Source organism: Rhinichthys klamathensis, unplaced genomic scaffold, assembly GCF_029890125.1.
Source record: "Rhinichthys klamathensis goyatoka isolate OS25496 unplaced genomic scaffold, OSU_Roscu_1.1 h1tg000261l_1, whole genome shotgun sequence".
In the NCBI taxonomy this organism is placed as follows: domain Eukaryota; kingdom Metazoa; phylum Chordata; class Actinopteri; order Cypriniformes; family Leuciscidae; genus Rhinichthys; species Rhinichthys klamathensis.
The window spans coordinates 1,264,841-1,283,293 of NW_026606782.1; the positions used below are offsets into that span (position 1 = coordinate 1,264,841).

General features: G+C 37.0%; 1 protein-coding gene and 1 long non-coding RNA gene across 2 annotated transcripts; both read left to right on the forward strand.

Annotated features, from left to right (window-relative positions):
• The first annotated feature begins 5,651 nt into the window (after positions 1–5,651).
• Positions 5,652–5,945, forward strand: LOC130101715 (uncharacterized). The gene is made up of 2 exons (XR_008809032.1): positions 5,652–5,700; positions 5,780–5,945. It is a non-coding gene; the product is annotated as an uncharacterized LOC130101715 (long non-coding RNA).
• A 2,858-nt stretch (positions 5,946–8,803) lies between these two features.
• On the forward strand, positions 8,804–17,895 carry plxdc2a (plexin domain containing 2a). The gene is made up of 13 exons (XM_056267534.1): positions 8,804–8,926; positions 10,509–10,720; positions 10,803–10,943; positions 11,052–11,121; positions 13,370–13,492; positions 13,602–13,720; positions 13,819–13,918; positions 15,085–15,180; positions 15,396–15,477; positions 15,588–15,648; positions 15,728–15,914; positions 17,015–17,175; positions 17,436–17,895. Exons 1-13 carry the CDS (start codon positions 8,827–8,829, stop codon positions 17,661–17,663), a joined length of 1,680 nt encoding a protein of 559 aa, XP_056123509.1. The 5' UTR covers positions 8,804–8,826; the 3' UTR covers positions 17,664–17,895.
• The last annotated feature ends 558 nt before the right edge of the window (positions 17,896–18,453 follow it).

Sequence of the window (18,453 nt, forward strand, 5' to 3'; positions counted from 1 at the left end):
TATTGGTTTATGTCAAGGTGTCATAACAAAAACATCTCAAACAATGTCATATTTGCATTAAAATGTCATAACTGAGCGAATGACACTTAATGATAGTTGTCATAAACATGCAGACAACTTCCTTCATATTCATAACATGTGTCATGTCATGATTATGAAGGTGTCATGTTAGTCTTATGCACACCCCTTCAAGTAAAGTGTTACCCAGAAGTTTAATATCAGTGCATCTTTACATATTGATAAATAAATGTTTATGAATATCACCAGCTAATATTTGTTTCAGAGGGTCTTTGTGACTTTGAAGAGGGGGATTGTGGCTGGATACAACAGGACGATGATGACCTGGACTGGATCCGAGTGTCAGAAAATAATGTAAAATCGAAATCTAGACCTGGTTTCGACCATACAACCAACACAGCGAGTGGATCCTACTTTTATATGGAAACTACACCTACCCATGTGCAAGGACATAGAGCTATAATGACATCTCCTCTGCTTCAAACAGGTGAGAGAAAGCTGTGTATCTTTCTGTTAACTGTGATATGTAAACTATTAACTACAGGGTTGAAAACTCTCCTAAGATATAATCTTCATTCCAGGTGATGCCAAGTGTCTCCAGCTATGGTATTACATGGAAGGACAGGGCACTGGGACCCTAAATGTGTATCAACAGTTCTCAGACAAAGATTGGCCCCTGCTGGTGACCAAGTCTGGAGAACAGGGAGGACTGTGGAGGTTTGCCCAGACCCCTCTAACCCTCTCAGGGTCAAACTACAGAGTGAGTACCTGAGTCAGCGTTGCCTCTGGTGACTGATTAAAACGTCCAGCGCATTATTTCAGAATTACAATCACATATTATTGCAAATAATGGCCTTAAAACCCTGCCACAAGTTATACTACAGTTTGTACCCTTGAGTTTAATGATGTGGAACTGCAGGAGTGTCCTCATTAATACAGCTGTCTTTTCAGATTGTGGTGGAGGGGATTGCAGGCCAGACTGAACAGGGAGTCATAGCACTTGATGATGTTCAGGTTTCAAACTATCCCTGCACTCCTTCAGGACAATGTGACTTTGAGGCAAACTTCTGCAGCTGGATGAATCTAATAAAGGTGGATGATGCAGACTGGCTCAGAGCCCAGGCACGTACTGGAAATCACACACGACCCAGTGTAGACCACACCACCAACACTTCCACAGGTGAGCTGAAGGAGTTCACTGAGCTTCTTTAAAATGTCATGAAGAATTAGTTTATGAAGGAAGTAGATAGATCTGATATGTGCCCGAAGCTGAATACAGTGTTCGGAAAGAAAATGACGCATTCTATGGAGCACCTGAAGGGATATGAGGAAAAAAAATATATATTCAATGCTTTTGCATTCTCTTGCAATTATATAGTGGGTAATTATATTGTATATACAATTTGCGGGCATCAGGGAGCCGCTATCAATATGCAGGTTATGAAATCACTTCTGAATGCACGCTTGCTTTTTACTTTCCAATTCGCAATCTCGCATTCTCTGTGTAGAGTGAGTGTGGTACCGTAGAATGCGCTATTCTGAATTTGGAATTAGGCTTCGGGCACATGACCCTATTTACTTGTTGTATTATGATCTGTTTCGGGTGATCCAATCACATCGTTAAAGCTACACTATGATAGTGCAAAAAAAAATCCATTGTCTTTATTTTACCCAACCATTCTTTGAAAAACTTGGTTTACTTTTTAGAGCTGTCGGGACTCGGGATACATTTTTGTGGGATTGGATTGCATACGTAATTCGTATATCTATACACATCATCTATCATTGTTGTCACAATGAAACACAACCAAAATAATGTTCTTATGCAAAACACATGCGGTTTTATTTTTCAGCTGCTAGTGTAGCTTTTAATATTGCTTACAATGGGTTCCAAAATGTTTTGTGATTCAGTCGTTCCAACTATATTTAGAGGTCATCAAATACACTTGACCTCATTGCTTTTGTGGTGTAAATTGCAAATCCAGACAACAGTTAAGGGAAGCCTACTCACCTGTCAATCAAGAGAATTGGGCTCGAAAAAATTATTAATTCATGAACAATTTGGAAAACACATAATCCTTTCTGGAGTCTCTTTGTAGATTTGAAGCACACAAACTTTCATTGAGGATATTAAGACTCGTTTCGGATGTAAATAATTAGGTGTTTTTAAAGGGGTCATATAATGCTATTTTTGTACAAGCTAATATGATTCTTTAGAGTCTAAATTAAAACTTTGTAATATACTTTAATTAAAAATTCTCATTAGTATTGTAAGAAAACACTTATTTTACCTGGTCAAAAATAGCTCTGTTTTCAGCACGCCGTTTCAGTGCCTTTAAATGATCATGAGCTTTGCTCACTCCGCCTCTCTGTTCTGTGTACACCGTTTGTAACACAATAACCATAACGCGTTGTTCATTATAAACGTGGGATTATGAATTATATTGAGAACGTCATACATAGAAAACATGCCGTAATGTACCCTGAGTGTAAACCTTAGACGCATTCATTGTGAAGCGTGCATCTAGCGATTTGCAAAGATTAATATAAATATTAAAGATTAATAAAACGTTACACTCACTTCAGTTATTTTGGAGGTTCAGCAGGAACACGAATAGTTGGTACCGGTCCAGGAGCAGCTTCTAAGCAAAACCAGCTTTATACTGACCCTCCTCGTTTATAAGCAGTCTGGTGTGTGAAATGATTCGCGCAAACATGAAAGCGTTGACGTTGCTCGTGGGGAATATTCCCTTCGAAAACAAACTCAGCCACTGCGTCTTCAGCGGTTCGGATTTAGGAACATTAAAATGACTGTGTTCGTTATTACACCCAAGAACAGAACACCACAATCGCTTAGACGCCATTCTGCTCATAGACAGTGCTCCAGCATATCAACAATGACCGCGCTGGTCTGCGCAGACTATGATTGACTATGATAGCTGGCTCACGAGCGAGGGCGGGTCTGTGTTGAAACCCGGCTGTCAATCAACAATCGCGGGAGGGGCGTCCGACCGTGTGACGTCACACGGTCGAACTGCTTGATTTGAGACAGGGGAAAACATATAAGGAGATTAAAACAAAAACACTGGATGGATTTTTATCATTATATGATGGTTGTGTACAGGCACTGCCAACACACATTTCAGTACAATCAACTTGTAAAAGTGCATGTACCATTATATGACCCCTTTAATGAATCGATTGAGTGAATAATTTAATGAGTGATTCATTTGTTGCGACCTACATACTGGTAACAATGTAACCAAGAGAAAAGGTCACTGAATGAATTAAAGGTGCAGTAAGCGATTCCTGAGAAACGCTGTTGGAAGTGGATCAGAACGAGCACAAAAACACACTTGAAGCCAATCAGCAGTAAGGGGCGGGTCCACTCATGAGGCGGAGGTGCCTGTGTTGCATAACTTGTTTGTGAATTTGGGGGCGGAGCTATTGAGATAGAGGTGTGATCATTTTTGGTTGGGGCGTGTTTGTTTTGGTGATTTCAAATTTCAACAGCGTTTCTCAGAAATCGCTTACTGCACCTTTAATGAACAAATGAGTCTTTTTAGTAATTGATTCAGCAGATTTAATTCCCAGGGATTAATCAAAATCTGATAAAAAAAAAAAAACAGGCTTTTATCAACACACAGTAACACACTAAAGAAGTGAGTAATGTATAGTGATGAAATCGGACCCTTTATTAAAAAAAATTACCACAAGTGCTCATATTTTTATTTAAGGTGTAAACAGGTTCTTTGATACTCTTGTGTCTGTAGGTTATTATCTTTATATGGACAGTTCTGTGGGGTTCTGGGGAGAGACTGCCATGATCCTGAGTGAGATATTCACACCTGACAGCAGGGGGCACTGCTTCACATTCTGGTATCACATGTATGGACACAAAGTTGGGACGCTCAAATTATACGTCAATAACAGGTACAGAACCATGACCAAAAAAAAAAAAAAAAACACCTTTTATGTGTATGTACTTGCATCACAATTCATTGAGACTCTTTCTTTCCTAGGACCATGCATAACAGCGGGAATAAGCTTGGCCAGATAGTATGGGTGGAGTCAGGAGATCAGGGCGACGTGTGGAGGACAGGCAACATCTATGTGTCATACCGAGAGCCTTTCTGGGTATCAAACTCTATCATGCTGAATTCACAGGATCAATGGGAATCATTTTAAGATTTACTCAAAGCAAAACCACAAAACATTTGTACATCATTGTTCACTCCTCTCTCCACAGTTTATATTTGAATTCCTGAAGGGAGAAGGTCCGAAAGGAAGTATAGCTATTGATGATGCTCACATTGTTCCCGGGCCATGTGACTCAGATCACACCTTACCACTTCAACACTCTAGTGACAGTAAGAGATATATTAATGCCTGCCAGTCTTATATACATCTCTCACACAGGATCCAAACTCTTTGCTACACCTGCATATAGAGGGTGCATTGAGAATGATTCTCATTTCTGTCAGGACCACTATCGTCAAATACGATTGACAATTAGCATACAGTTTGGATGGGCGGTATGGTTCCGTTCTGGGCGAGAACTCCCTGCGCATCCATGCAGCCTAGCATGGATAAGAGCAGGGAGAGCAGCAATAACCCCCCTTAGGGTAAACCGAACAGAACCAACATGAATGTATTGCAGATATCATTAATTCAAGATTTTAAAATACAACATAATTCGAGAATTTATTCTGATTCAAGGGGAATCAGAATGCCAAATCCTGACTGGACAAGAGAAGGAGCTGGGGAGGGAGGAGGGTAATTATCGCGATAGCTGCTGATAATACTGAAGGAGCTTATGTAAACAGTGATAGGCATCGTATTCCTATAGGTAGACGTGTATCAGCTGAGAGTCATGCGAGCTTGACTAACGTGACCTGCCAGAACTGACGCTACGCTTAATTTATCACAAAAATGTAGAGACCCATCATGATTTCTGTTCCTCATATATCGAAACATGGCATTTTGGATCAAAAAGTTGTGATATTTGTATTTCAAACAAGACATTTTGAAAAAAATTTTTAAAAACCTCTCAAAACAGCTGCTTGAATGATAAATCTAATGTTCAAATTATCAAATAATAAATCAAACTCTCAAAATGGCTGCTCAAATGAGAACTCAATGCATTTTAATTTCCTCATTCAGGGAAGCATGAACTGGTCCAAAAATAACAATTATTTGTATTTGATATTTAATATTCATTATCAATCCAGTATAAACTTGTCTTATATCTTATAATTTATAATTCAATGCTCAAATGATAAATCAAATACTGACCAACATTTAGACCAAATTGACCAAAGTACATTTTTGTGTTCTATTTGAAGCCTCCTTATACATATTTAAGAATGAATTAGTTTGCATTGTAAAGCAAACTGCTTGTCAAATTCTGCAGCATTGTATTTCCTTATACAAAAACATTTGTTGGTTTGTTCAGCTGTAGGTATTGGTGTTGGAGTGGGAGTGACACTTGTGGTGATATTTACTGCTGGTGTTGTCCTTTTTGTGCTGAATAACAAAAGAAAAAGGTATGTATTGCTCGATTCATTAGAATTTAATGACAAAAAAAGAAAAGAGGACAAACATGTTTTGTATCTTTACAGGGAATCTATACTTGACGTGCTTACAAACTCTTCTTATAGCCCCTTTGACTGCAACATGAATGTGAGTTTTTTTCTAAATGACATGCATATAAATGTTGTAAGAATTTATCTTTAAGGTTTTCTATTCCTGTTTTTGACAGGGTTTAACAACCACAGCAGAGAACGGCAGCTCCAGTGACAATATTTCACTTTCAACAAATGGAAATGACGAATATTTCACATAAAATGAACAATCCCAAACTCACATAGACACAAATATATCGCATGTCATCTTTATGCCACCCATATTCCTATTATATTGAAAAATAATCTGGAAATCCTCCACACTAAATGCAGTTATTCACACAACCATTTGGAATACCAGTAGCCAAATGGCCTTTAAATGCCTGGCTGACTAAATCATTGCCAAACACAGCACCTTGTACTGGAAAGAGTTGACACCATGTACTGGAAATACAGTAAAATGGCGCATTGGCTATGTGTTTCTTACGATCTCAAGTAGCCTACTATATAATAACATTTATATACTTCTAGATTATAGAATTTATATTGTCTGTCATGTAAATACAGGCTTAGCATGTGACACTTGCATGCCACAGTGCCATTTCAAAGGTGTTTTCATTTATTTAACACTATTTTTATTCTTTTTTTTAAATTTGCATATTCACATACTACTTAGATAGCAATATTGCACTGAAATATGTTGAAGAGACGTACTACTTATGTGCAACTAACATTATATAGAGTGTCAGGAACCCAACCTTTGCTCTTTTTTAATTCACTTTATAAGAAAATATTATCAGTTCACCCTATTGTGATATTAAGGCCTTTTCCTACTGCAGCTTTGTATTATATGACACCACGTCGTATGACTGCTTTCTTCATTTAGTTTAGGCAAATTACAAGAACTTTCTGATGTACTGGAAATGGGTTTTGACCCATGAAACCACACAATTTAGACTTCACCTAAAACAAAAAGAAATGGGTTTGGATGGAAAAGGCTATGCCTGATGTTTCACTTTTTTTTAAACCCCTGAATCTTGAGTTGACCTAACATCATTCAGGAGAGGGCTGTTTGACTTTTCCAAACCTATGGGCCAGAGAATCCTCTCAGCCCTATGAGACATGTCACACTCACCTAATCCACTCATTTCTCATAGGAACCAGTTTCCTCACAGTAGGCCAATGCTCCCTCTGCCTTTCAAACAAGCACACACACAGTCACATAACCACATTCATCCATACACAAGTAGGCCCACAAGGAAGGATGAAACACATCAGTTTTAAGTGCCCAGATAAATGAAAGTAAAAGGTGGAAGCTGATTTTTATGCCAGTGATGTTTAAAAACGTTGCTAATCCACTGCTTATTATGGCTCGGTTTATGCTCACACAAAGTCTGCTGTTCACATTCAGGAGACATTGTTGACTGATAAGTTCAATGTGGTTGAATACTATATTTACAAAACTGTTCTGTGCTTCATGGTACCACATTCACTTTGTGCAACTCACACACACACAAAAAAAAACTGGTGTGGCAGTGTTTAACGTGTTCCCTCAAGTTCAACTACATTTAGGAGTATACTATAATAAAGATTTCATAATAGTGTTTCATTGACAGTGGTGGCTAATATTACAGATTTATTTAAATAGCAGATTATTTAAACAGATTAAAATTTATTATAGGTTTCAACTGTGTCAGAAACATACATTACAGATTCAACCAGACCAAAATAGTATACTTATATAAAACAAGTACACATAATTAGGAAGTCAAGGTTTTAGTTTTTCTAACAATATCTCTGCGGTTATTGACCAGCTTGGACTATATGGGCCATTATACAGAATTAGTGCAAACTGCTTTCCCACAACCAAAGGGGGACCAGCAATAAATGTATTGTAATTGTCAAAACATTTGGGTAGGGTTGCACCAGGTGTTTAAGTTCTTTCTTAAATTGGAACGTAAAGTCCACACTAGAGGCTTAGTGACTAGCTAGTTTGTAACTAACTCTGTACTTTATTCCGTTTTGTTCGCAAAAAGGCAGAACGTAGTAGGTCGCAAGCTCTCCGTAAAGTAATGCGTAGTCGCATAATATAACGCTTAGCCTCGATGATCCAATAGCTCAGCCTTCAAATACGTGAGCAGAAGTTGTTTAAATGCTGTGGATTTCAGTTTATCCTTCATTCTAACTTATTTTGCCTCACTTAATTAACTAACAGTAAAAATATACGTTTCCATTAAATACGACACTTAATCATGAATAACAAGTGTTTTTATGTAACTAACATTCAGAAACTGTATTTGAAACGAATTAATAAGGATACATAAATAAGTAATGATACGAAGAAAAAAAAACATAAGAAATAACATTTATTGATTATGACTGATTTTATTTGACATGCACAACACCCCCTGACCGATGTCACAGATGCACACAGTGGCGCGCTTAAGTTGTCTCTTTTAACATAACTGTCAGAACTCTCTACCGAAAATGTGCATTCACGACTGTCTGAAACATGGGATGTTTTGTCAAAAATAAAGTATATTGAATTATCAACTAAGATGTTATGATGGTGTTTGTTTCTAGCCTATATTCAAATAATCATGATTAATAACTTTATGCCTTTTACAAAGAAAGATTGGATTGAAAATACGACAAATCTCATAAATTACACTTGTAATATTGTTAAAATTGTGTTATTGATTTACCTGTGAAAACTTTTTAATAAAATAGCAACAACAAAATGCACAAGGTAGATAGGCTACCAAATCTATCAAAAATATGAATAGGTCAATTTAACCCATGTTGTTAAATTATATAGGCTATTATAGTTTTTCGGTAATGACAAATTTGGGGAGAGAAACAAAATATTCCAAAACTTTCTGAAAATACAATTATAAGAATTAACTGCACAATTAGAAATGTGTACTTGGATATTATAAAATTTGCTGCAAATTATTTCCATGCATTAAGAAATTGTGGAAGAAGACAATTTTGAAAGATGTTTCCCAGCTGTTTGAACCTATTCTGTAGAATGGCCCATTTAATGAACTTCTCATACGCACGTCACTGGACAGTCTCGCGTGGGTGTGTTCGGAGCTGAACGTGCCACCGGATTATGCGCGTCGCTCGCGTGCAGTTCAACACCGTACTTCTCCCTCGATATTAATGTGCAAAGACAATTTAAATGCAATTGGTTATGGCACTACCGGCAAGACCACATATTTTCTTAGGAATATTTGCCTTTATTCAGGTTAAATTTACCATTCAGGAATTGCCATCCAATGGTAAGTCATTCATTTATTTTGCATGTTTTCGTTCAATCGTCTAAAATAGCCTAAAAAATAAAAATAAATAAAAGTTATTTAATATAGCCAACTTAAATCTGAATTTAAAAATAATATCCTCAATTCGCGTAGGCTATAGGGACGAAAAGTAATTATACTGCTGCTTTTTGTAAGATTAATTTTCATGTGTTAAATCTGTGGCTTTTAATGATTAGCCCTCCGATTTCATTAATGGGTTGGGCTTTGTTTTATTTTATGTTGCGGCTCAATTTGTACAGCACTTTGGATCAACGTGTCTTTAAATGTGCTTTAAAAATACATTTAATCGAAATGTTACAGTATCAACTCTATTAATAAAACTACAATGATTTACCCTAGAAGATAAAAAGTAAAGTATCTTCTCCATACAGACCACCTATACTTTGTTTAGCACTATAAAAACAGTTTTGTTTTTATAGTAGCTATATTGTATTGTATGAAAACTGTTAATCAAATAAAAACAAATATTTTTCAAAAAAATTGTATAAAACCATTTTTGTAAGTCTATTTTTGTTTTTATCACAGAACAAGCATATTCAAGTCATTGACTGTATGAATTGGATTTTCAATATATTTGTGAGATCCTGACCAAAAAAAAATAAATAAAAATGAATTGGCATAAATCATCTAAGAAGTAGAAGTAAAAAAGCCTGGTTTCACAGACAGGCTTTAGATTAAGCCAGGATTAGGCCTTAGTTCAATTAGGACATTTAAGTAACATTTATAAATGTGCGTTATAAAAAAAACATTACTGGTGTGCATCTAGAGGCAAAACAATGCCTCTATTTTAATATTTTAAGATATGTCAGTGCAAGTTGCTTTCAGTTAAAACAGCTCAAACATGCATTTTAGTCTGGGACTACTCTTAAGCGTCGTCTGTGAAGCCAGTGGTAAAAGACTCATATTGCCCGGCTTAGTCATTAACCAGTGTAACTGTATAATAATTGATCTTTTTATCATCATATCTTTACTCATCAATTAGCTACTGGTCATGCAGACCATTTTTGGCACATGCCTGCTCACTGTACCCTGTGATCTGTCAGCATGTGATAGACCAGAGGACATGTCACAATGCCAAACAGAAAAAAAAAAAGGAACACACCTTTGTGCTTGAGGTATAGTAATAATGTTGGCAGAATTCAAATGAGAAGGACACTGGAACGAACTGTGTGTTACCCCAGTCAAAACACTGCCCTGCCCTCACACTCCACCCGGCCAGCACTATGAGGAATTCGGAGCATGTTTCACCCTCTTCTGTGAAAGAAGTACTTTGGACACACTCCTGTCACTGCAGGATGTGAGGAACTGTGTTTATTTGCATTGCAGGTCATTTGCAGTCTGCTTAAAATCCTTGTCAATGTTACATTCTTCGGTTATCAAAACACCTGAAAGTATGTTATCTTCTGTTTTATGTGAAACATAAACATTTATGTTCATTTGGATTCAGAGAACAATTCGCATGCATTTAGTTTATTAATGAATCTCTTTGTGTAACAACACAGACAATGCAGCTTGTAAAATGTGAATAATCTTAATTCATCAGGTGTCTCTAACTTCACCTTTGAGAGGCTCTCCAAGCAAGAGAGTGCTGGTGTAAACCTCAAGCTTTACAATAGAAGATGGAAGAGATGGATGCTCTCATCCAAACCTGTGGGTGAGATCAGTCCGGAGCGCTATGAAGAACACGGCCGATTAGATTCAGAGCGCTTTCCTGAAGTTGTGACAAATGACAGTCATGGCAACTTATCCATTAAGGTGAACATCCAGGAATGTCTCTCATATATATATATATCTTGTCATGTATTCATCTGAGATAACGTGTGTATTTGCTCATCAGAGAGATATGGATCATGTCTACTACACATCCAAATTCTATGGGCCCACAGACAGTGCAGGCAAGGATTTGTGGGTAAATATTGAGCAAATGAACATGGGAAGAGTCCATGAAATTCTCTCCAACACACATCGACAAACTTTGGTACGTCAGCTACAAAGTTTTCTTAAAGGTAATTTTTGTAACTGTTACACATTTTTGTGCACATAACGAAATTTAGTTGAGTTGTTTTTTTGTTTTGTTTTTTTATAGAGAGTGAATTTGTCCTTCAATTTCCCTTTCTATGGACATTCATTAAGGCAAATACATGTAGCGACAGGGGGTAAGTGCAGAACAAATTAGTGATTTATATTCTATTTTAATATTATTCACAAATATATTTTAAATAAACTTAAAATATATTTTATATACATCTTTTTTTTTTACACAGATCATTTTTCAAATAAGTTTTTTTCATGCTCACAAAGGCTACATTTATTTAATTAAAAATACAGTAAAACAATATTGTGCACTATTATGTTTTTTTTATATGTTTTAAAGTGTCTTTAGTGTTACATGATCCTTCAGAAATCATTCTAATATGCTGATTTTGTGCTCAAGAAACATTTCTTATTATTTTTAATGTTGAAAACAGTTGTGCTGCTAAATATTTTGGAGGAAACCTTGATACATCATTCGTGGTTGAATGGAAATTTTATTTGAAATATAAATATTTTGTAACATTATAAATGTCTTTACTGTCACTTTTGATTAATCATCCTTGCTGAATGAAAGTAGGCTATTTCTTTCTGGTAAAAAAAAAAAAAAAAAAAAAAAAAAAAAAAAAATTATATATATAATATATATATATATATATATATATATATATATATATATATATATATATATATATATATATATATATATATACACACACACAGGTCCTTCTCAAAAAATTAGCATATTGTGATAAAGTTCATTATTTTCCATAATGTAATGATAAAAATTAAACTTTCATATATTTTAGATTCATTGCACACCAACTGAAATATTTCAGGTCTTTTATTGTTTTAATACTGATGATTTTGGCATACAGCTCATGAAAACCCCAAATTCCTGTCTCAAAAAAATAGCATATCATGAAAAGGGTCTCTAAACGAGCTATTAACCTAATCATCTGAATCAACTAATTAACTCTAAACACCTGCAAAAGATTCCTGAGGCTTTTAAAAACTCCCAACCTGTTTCATTACTCAAAACCGCAATCATGGGTAAGACTGCCGACCTGACTGCTGTCCAGAAGACCATCATTGACACCCTCAAGCAAGAGGGTAAGACAGAAAGAAATTTCTGAACAAATAGGCTGTTCCCAGAGTGCTGTATCAAGGCACCTCAGTGGGAAGTCTGTGGGAAGGAAAAAGTGTGTCAAAAAACGCTGCACAACGAGAAGAGGTGACCAGACCCTGAGGAAGATTGTGGAGAAGGACCGATTCCAGACCTTGGGGGACCTGCGGAAGCAGTGGACTGAGTCTGGAGTAGAAACATCCAGAGCCACCGTGCACAGGCGTGTGCAGGAAATGGGCTACAGGTGCCGCATTCCCCAGGTCAAGCCACTTTTGAACCAGAAACAGCGGCAGAAGCGCCTGACCTGGGCTACAGAGAAGCAGCACTGGACTGTTGCTCAGTTTTGCATGTCATTCGGAAATCAAGGTGCCAGAGTCTGGAGGAAGACTGGGGAGAAGGAAATGCCAAAATGCCTGAAGTCCAGTGTCAAGTACCCACAGTCAGTGATGGTCTGGGGTGCCATGTCAGCTGCTGGTGTTGGTGCACTGTGTTTTAGCAAGGGCAGGGTCAATGCAGCTAGCTATCAGGAGATTTTGGAGCACTTCATGCTTCCATCTGTTGAAAAGCTTTATGGAGATGAAGATTTCATTTTTCAGCACGACCTGGCACCTGCTCACAGTGCCAAAACCACTGGTAAATGGTTTACTGACCATGGTATTACTGTGCTCAATTGGCCTGCCAACTCTCCTGACCTGAACCCCATAGAGAATCTGTGGGATATTGTGAAGAGAAAGTTGAGAGACGCAAGACCCAACACTCTGGATGAGCTTAAGGCCGCTATCGAAGCAGCCTGGGCCTCCATAACACCTCAGCAGTGCCACAGGCTGATTGCCTCCATGCCACGCCGCATTGAAGCAGTCACTTCTGCAAAAGGATTCCCGACCAAGTATTGACTATTGAGTGCATAACTGAACATAATTATTTGAAGGTTGACTTTTTTTTGTATTAAAAAAACACTTCTTTTATTGGTCGGATGAAATATGTAATTTTTTTTAGACAGGAATTTTGGGTTTTCATGAGCTGTATGCCAAAATCATCAGTATTAAAACAATAAGAGACCTGAAATATTTCAGTTGGTGTGCAATGAATCTAAAATATATGAAAGTTTAAATTTTATCATTACATTATGGAAAATAATGAACTTTATCACAATATGCAAATTTTTTTAGAAGGACCTGTATATATATACATCTTATTGACCCCCAAACCTTTGATTGGTAGTATATATTTATAATTTTTTTGTTCAGGTTTCATCTACACTGGAGATGTTATCCACAAAATGCTGACTGCTACTCAGTACATCGCTCCTCTCATGGCTAATTTTGATCTCAGCATCTCACAGAATTCAACAGTCATGTACTGTGATAATGGTAAAATGGAACAGACAATTTTTTTTATAAGTGTGCATTGCATTGATTTGCATTGTTGAATGAGATATATTTAAATGGCTGTATTATTAATCTACTCCCTATCTGTTAGCCACAGCTCTTGTTGTGCAGTGGGACAATGTGTATCTCCAGGACGCATCACATCTCGGCGGTTTCACCTTTCAGGCAGCTTTATACAACGATGGAAGAATCACCTTTGCATATAAAGAGGTTGATTTTTTTAGATACTTCTTGGTTTTTTACATGCAGCTGCCATCACTGGAACGGTGTTGATGAATGTCTGATTGTCGGCTTTCACCTGCTTTTAGGTTCCCATTGACATTAGTAAGATCAGCTCAGTGAATCATCCAGTGAAAGTCGGGCTTTCTGATGCATTTGTGGTTCTTCATAAGATCGAACAGCTTCCCAGTAAGTAACTCTTCTTGAATGGAAAAATAATCCTTCTCTTTGCAGATTTTTTTTTAAATTTGCCTGTTGATTCTAAATTCACTAATTTTATTTTAGTATTATTTATATACAAATCACAGTATTTAATAATATTTTGAATTAGCTTTTATTTTTTATGTTTCAGTTTTTATTTGAATTTTATTTATATGTATTTTTATTTGTTTTCAATATTTCGTTTTAGCTTTGATTTATTTTATTTTATTTGAATTTCATTTTATTTTTTAGCAATTGTAGTGCTTCATCTTAATAGACCTGAGCTATAACATGAACTAACAATGAAGAGTTGTATTCTTTTAATACAAAGTTCTGTCATGAAACTCTAGATGGCGCAGGCTAGTACTGTACGTCTATAACTCAATCCGCTTGCAATCACATTATTCTCTATAGGGCACAGCTGATTGGTTCCTGCTGTATCAGTAGCCAATGAGCCCACGTGCTCAACCTTAAAATACTTGGTTAGCATTTGCCTTAGCAGTGTAGCGCGCTTACAGAAACCCTCCACCTTCCCCAGCTCCACCTGTATTGATCTACTCTGGGTAATTCATGCACGCTATATTGTACAGCAGCAGCATACTTGCTCACAGCTGAGTGTTGTGTATGTATTGGCAAAAGCAAGTCCCATACTTGCTCTGCAGCAGCAGCAACATAGCAGATCTATTCAAGACCGCCAAGACCAAATATATCTAAATTGTAATACCCATTACCATGACAAACACTCCAAGAGTTATCAGGACAGAAATGAACTAACATAAAGATTAATTACCGTAATAAATACGGTAATGAATGCATTGCTCACTGTCAGTTAATGTACTAACTAATGGGACCTTACTGTAGTGTTACCAAGTTATTCATGAAATTTTTATATTTTATTTCAGCTTTGTTTTAAAATAATGAACATGATTTAAATTTATGCATTTGGCAGACGCTTTTATCCAAACCAACTTACATTGCATTTCAGGGTACACATTTTACATTCTTATCAGTTCTTGCTTTCCCTGGGAATCAAACCCATGACCTTGGCGTTGCAAGCGCCAACGCTCTACTGTTTGAGCTACAGGAACGTTTTTTAATAGTTTTAGTTAACAATAACCATACTGGCCTTCCATTGTCTTTTTTTTTCATGACAGATGTTAGAAGGAGAACAATATATGAATATCATCGGGTAGAGCTCTTAAAATCCAAGATCATGACCGTCACTGCTATTGAGATGCTTCCTCTACCGAGTGAGTCTGAACTGCTGACACAACTAGATTCAGCTTAGACCAAATACATCACATCCACAGAAAATAGCAGTGCTTAGAAATGTTAGTTAAGATTTGTCCCTAGAACTAAGACCGATTCTATGTTTGACGTTCAGTACAGTTAATCACATATTGTTAGAAAACAGAAAGTAGTACCCACCACGTCTTTGTTAAAATGTTGCTCCTCCTGCTGTCAGCCTGCCTTCAGTTCTCCAGCTGTGAGATGTGTGTTACGGCTCAGATCGGCTTCAACTGTAGCTGGTGTAGTCGCCTACAGAGGTATAGACTTGGTTCACTTGTATTTTTGATGTGAATAGCCAGATAGATAAAGTGCAGTGTGCTTCAACTCTACATTTACTCAACAGCTGCAAATAATGCTTGTTCTGCAGATGTTCCAGTGGGTTTGACCAGTATCGTCAAGACTGGGTTGACAGTGGGTGCTTAAGTGAGGTGAATAGATCCTCTTTCGTTCCTCTTTTACAGTCCACCATCTCTCATCTTTACTGACTTGTTGTGGATGTATTTTAAGATAAAAAACCAGAGCTGTGACAGAAAACGGCCCTTCATTAAAAGCAGCACTCCAGCTGTGCAGACAGGAGTAACAGCTGTATCTATAACTACAACAACATCGACCACATCAGCCTCCTCGCTCACCACCAAAATCACCAGCACACCCTTATTTATAAGAAACCTTCCTACCAGCTTCCTCACTGATGGTATGTACCACCGTTCCTCACTGATGGTATGTATCCTTGAATGGAGACCCTCTGTCTCGGTCATACACTTAGTCGCACATTAACTTTTGTCAGGTCATATACAAGGACATACACACACATATATTCATAAGGATATGTATCGACACTACATTAATCTAATTACCATCATATTTCTAAGATTCTATTAATATAATTAAATGCAAACACAGAACATATTAAATTGCTTCCATGGCCTTTAGAAGCTTTTTTTCACCATGTTACGGTTTACCAAAATTAATCATTTACTCACCCTAAAATTGTTCGAAATCTGTACTTTCTGTTATGAAGATAGCAGATGAATCCAAGCGCAGACGGTATGCAATTACACAACATTTATTGATAACAGAAAACTGGGGAAAACAAAACCCACGAGGGGGCAAAACAAAGGCAAGACGAACGAGGGATGCCTAAACTTGACAAAAACTAGACAGCAAATAGAAGAGCGAAACCTATACAAGACTATTTACTAAGACAGGGTACTCACAGGTAGTATCTCACAATGTATGACAATGACCTGGCACAGGACAGCAAACACAAGGGGATAAAATAGGGAGAAACTAATGATGACAACAGGTGATACTGATTAGGTAATAAGGACAAAACGAGGATAACAAGGGGGCGGGGCAAGGAAAGACAACACAAGCACACAGCCCAAACACAAGGCCATGTACTTGCACACAAACATGGGTCCGTCATGATCCTGCAACGACTAGATGGCAGAATCATGACACTTTCTTTCTTTTGTGGAACATGAAGATATTTTGAAGAATGTTGGTAACCAAAATGATTTGGTGCCGCAATCAATGACTTCTAGGTTATTGATAAAAAACACACACACAATTCTAAAAATATCTTATTTTATGTTCCACAGAAGTAAGTTAGTCATACAGGTTTTGGGTGAACGGTCTTAAGCCTTAATGCAACCACTCATATACCACAGCAAAGCCCTGAACACCCTGACATTGTGGCATTTGCCACTCACATTTCTTCTGGAAAATGTAAAAATGTAGGCTTGATTGTTGTTCTTTACAAGCAGGTGTAAATATCCTCTTCTCTCTCAGACTCTCAGATGGAAATTACAGAGAAGCAGAGAGAGGAGAAGATGCAGACTGGTCTGCTCATTGGCATCCTCGTAACCATGGTCCTCATGGTGGTCGCTGTGTTGGCCACTATATACATGTACTACCATCCCACCTCCAGCGCCAGTCTCTTCTTCATAGAGGTGAGCTTTAAGTACTAAAGCATATTCAGCTAATGGAAATTTATAATGTTCAAACAACAATTTGAAAAAATCCTGAAAATATTAGTTTTTAACATATTTTTTAGAATAAATGTAGCCCTAGAGATTTCTTTCAATTTTTTTTTAATAAATCTTACCAACCCCAAGCCTTTGAATGGTAGCGTATGTATATAAACCAAGCCTTCAAATTTAGTTATTTGTAGGTGCTTTGAAAATGTTGTAATTTTTTTCTTGATGTCCAGAGACGACCAACACACTGGCCTGCCATGATATTTCGACGTGGTTCAGGACATCCGTCATATGCCGAGGTAGAGGCAATGGGACAAGACAAAGAAGGAATCATCATGATGAACCCTAGAGACAGTTTTCTTGTGTCAGACAGGAGAGAGAGCTTGTTTCTGACGGACCAGAGGGAAGGATTTATTGTAGCTGACCAAAGAGAACGTTTTCTCATCGTGGAACGCCGCTAATGTGAATTCAGTGGTTTATGAATTAGTTCCTCTATTTTTGAGAGGAAGTTGCACTGGCTGCTGTGATAAATGTGGTATTTGTTTGACCTCATAGCAGGGAGTGCTACAAATGTGAGAGATCTATTGTACCATCACACCAAAGTGCAATATAACCAATGTGGACACATAAACGTTTTTCCAACCCAGTGGAATTGCAGTGCTCAGGAAAAACACTTCACATATGAGCTTTTCATTTCTCTCTAAAGGGCCACTTCTTTACCAGGGCCTGATCATGCTCCTGGGATTTGCCCTTGCTGGCGCCCCTCTTCAAACCAACTGATCCATTAAATCCAAATTCACGTGGATAACACTCGATAATCTAGTTGTAAAGAAGAATCCTTACTTTGTTAGATCTTTGAAATTTTCTTGATTCAAATATTTTTGCAGTGTATCAGAGAAACACTGAGATACAATAATGATCAAACACACATAGCACTCTTAATAAACATGCGCATCCAAGGTATTGGATCATTAACATCCCTCAGTCCTCCTCATCATATCTGTGTGCTTTGAAATATGTATTTTGATTGGTATATTTTACTCTGAACAACTGAAATATAGATCTCAACAACAATGATTTCAGGATATGAACACCATAAAATTGTTCAGGTTATGTAATCGGAATGTCACCGACAAAAATCTGTTAACAAATAATATTTACTACAATTGAAATATAATCAAACTAAAAAATTCCATTTATTAATTTACACATTTACAATAAATCTATTATCAAATCTAACACCATAAATTT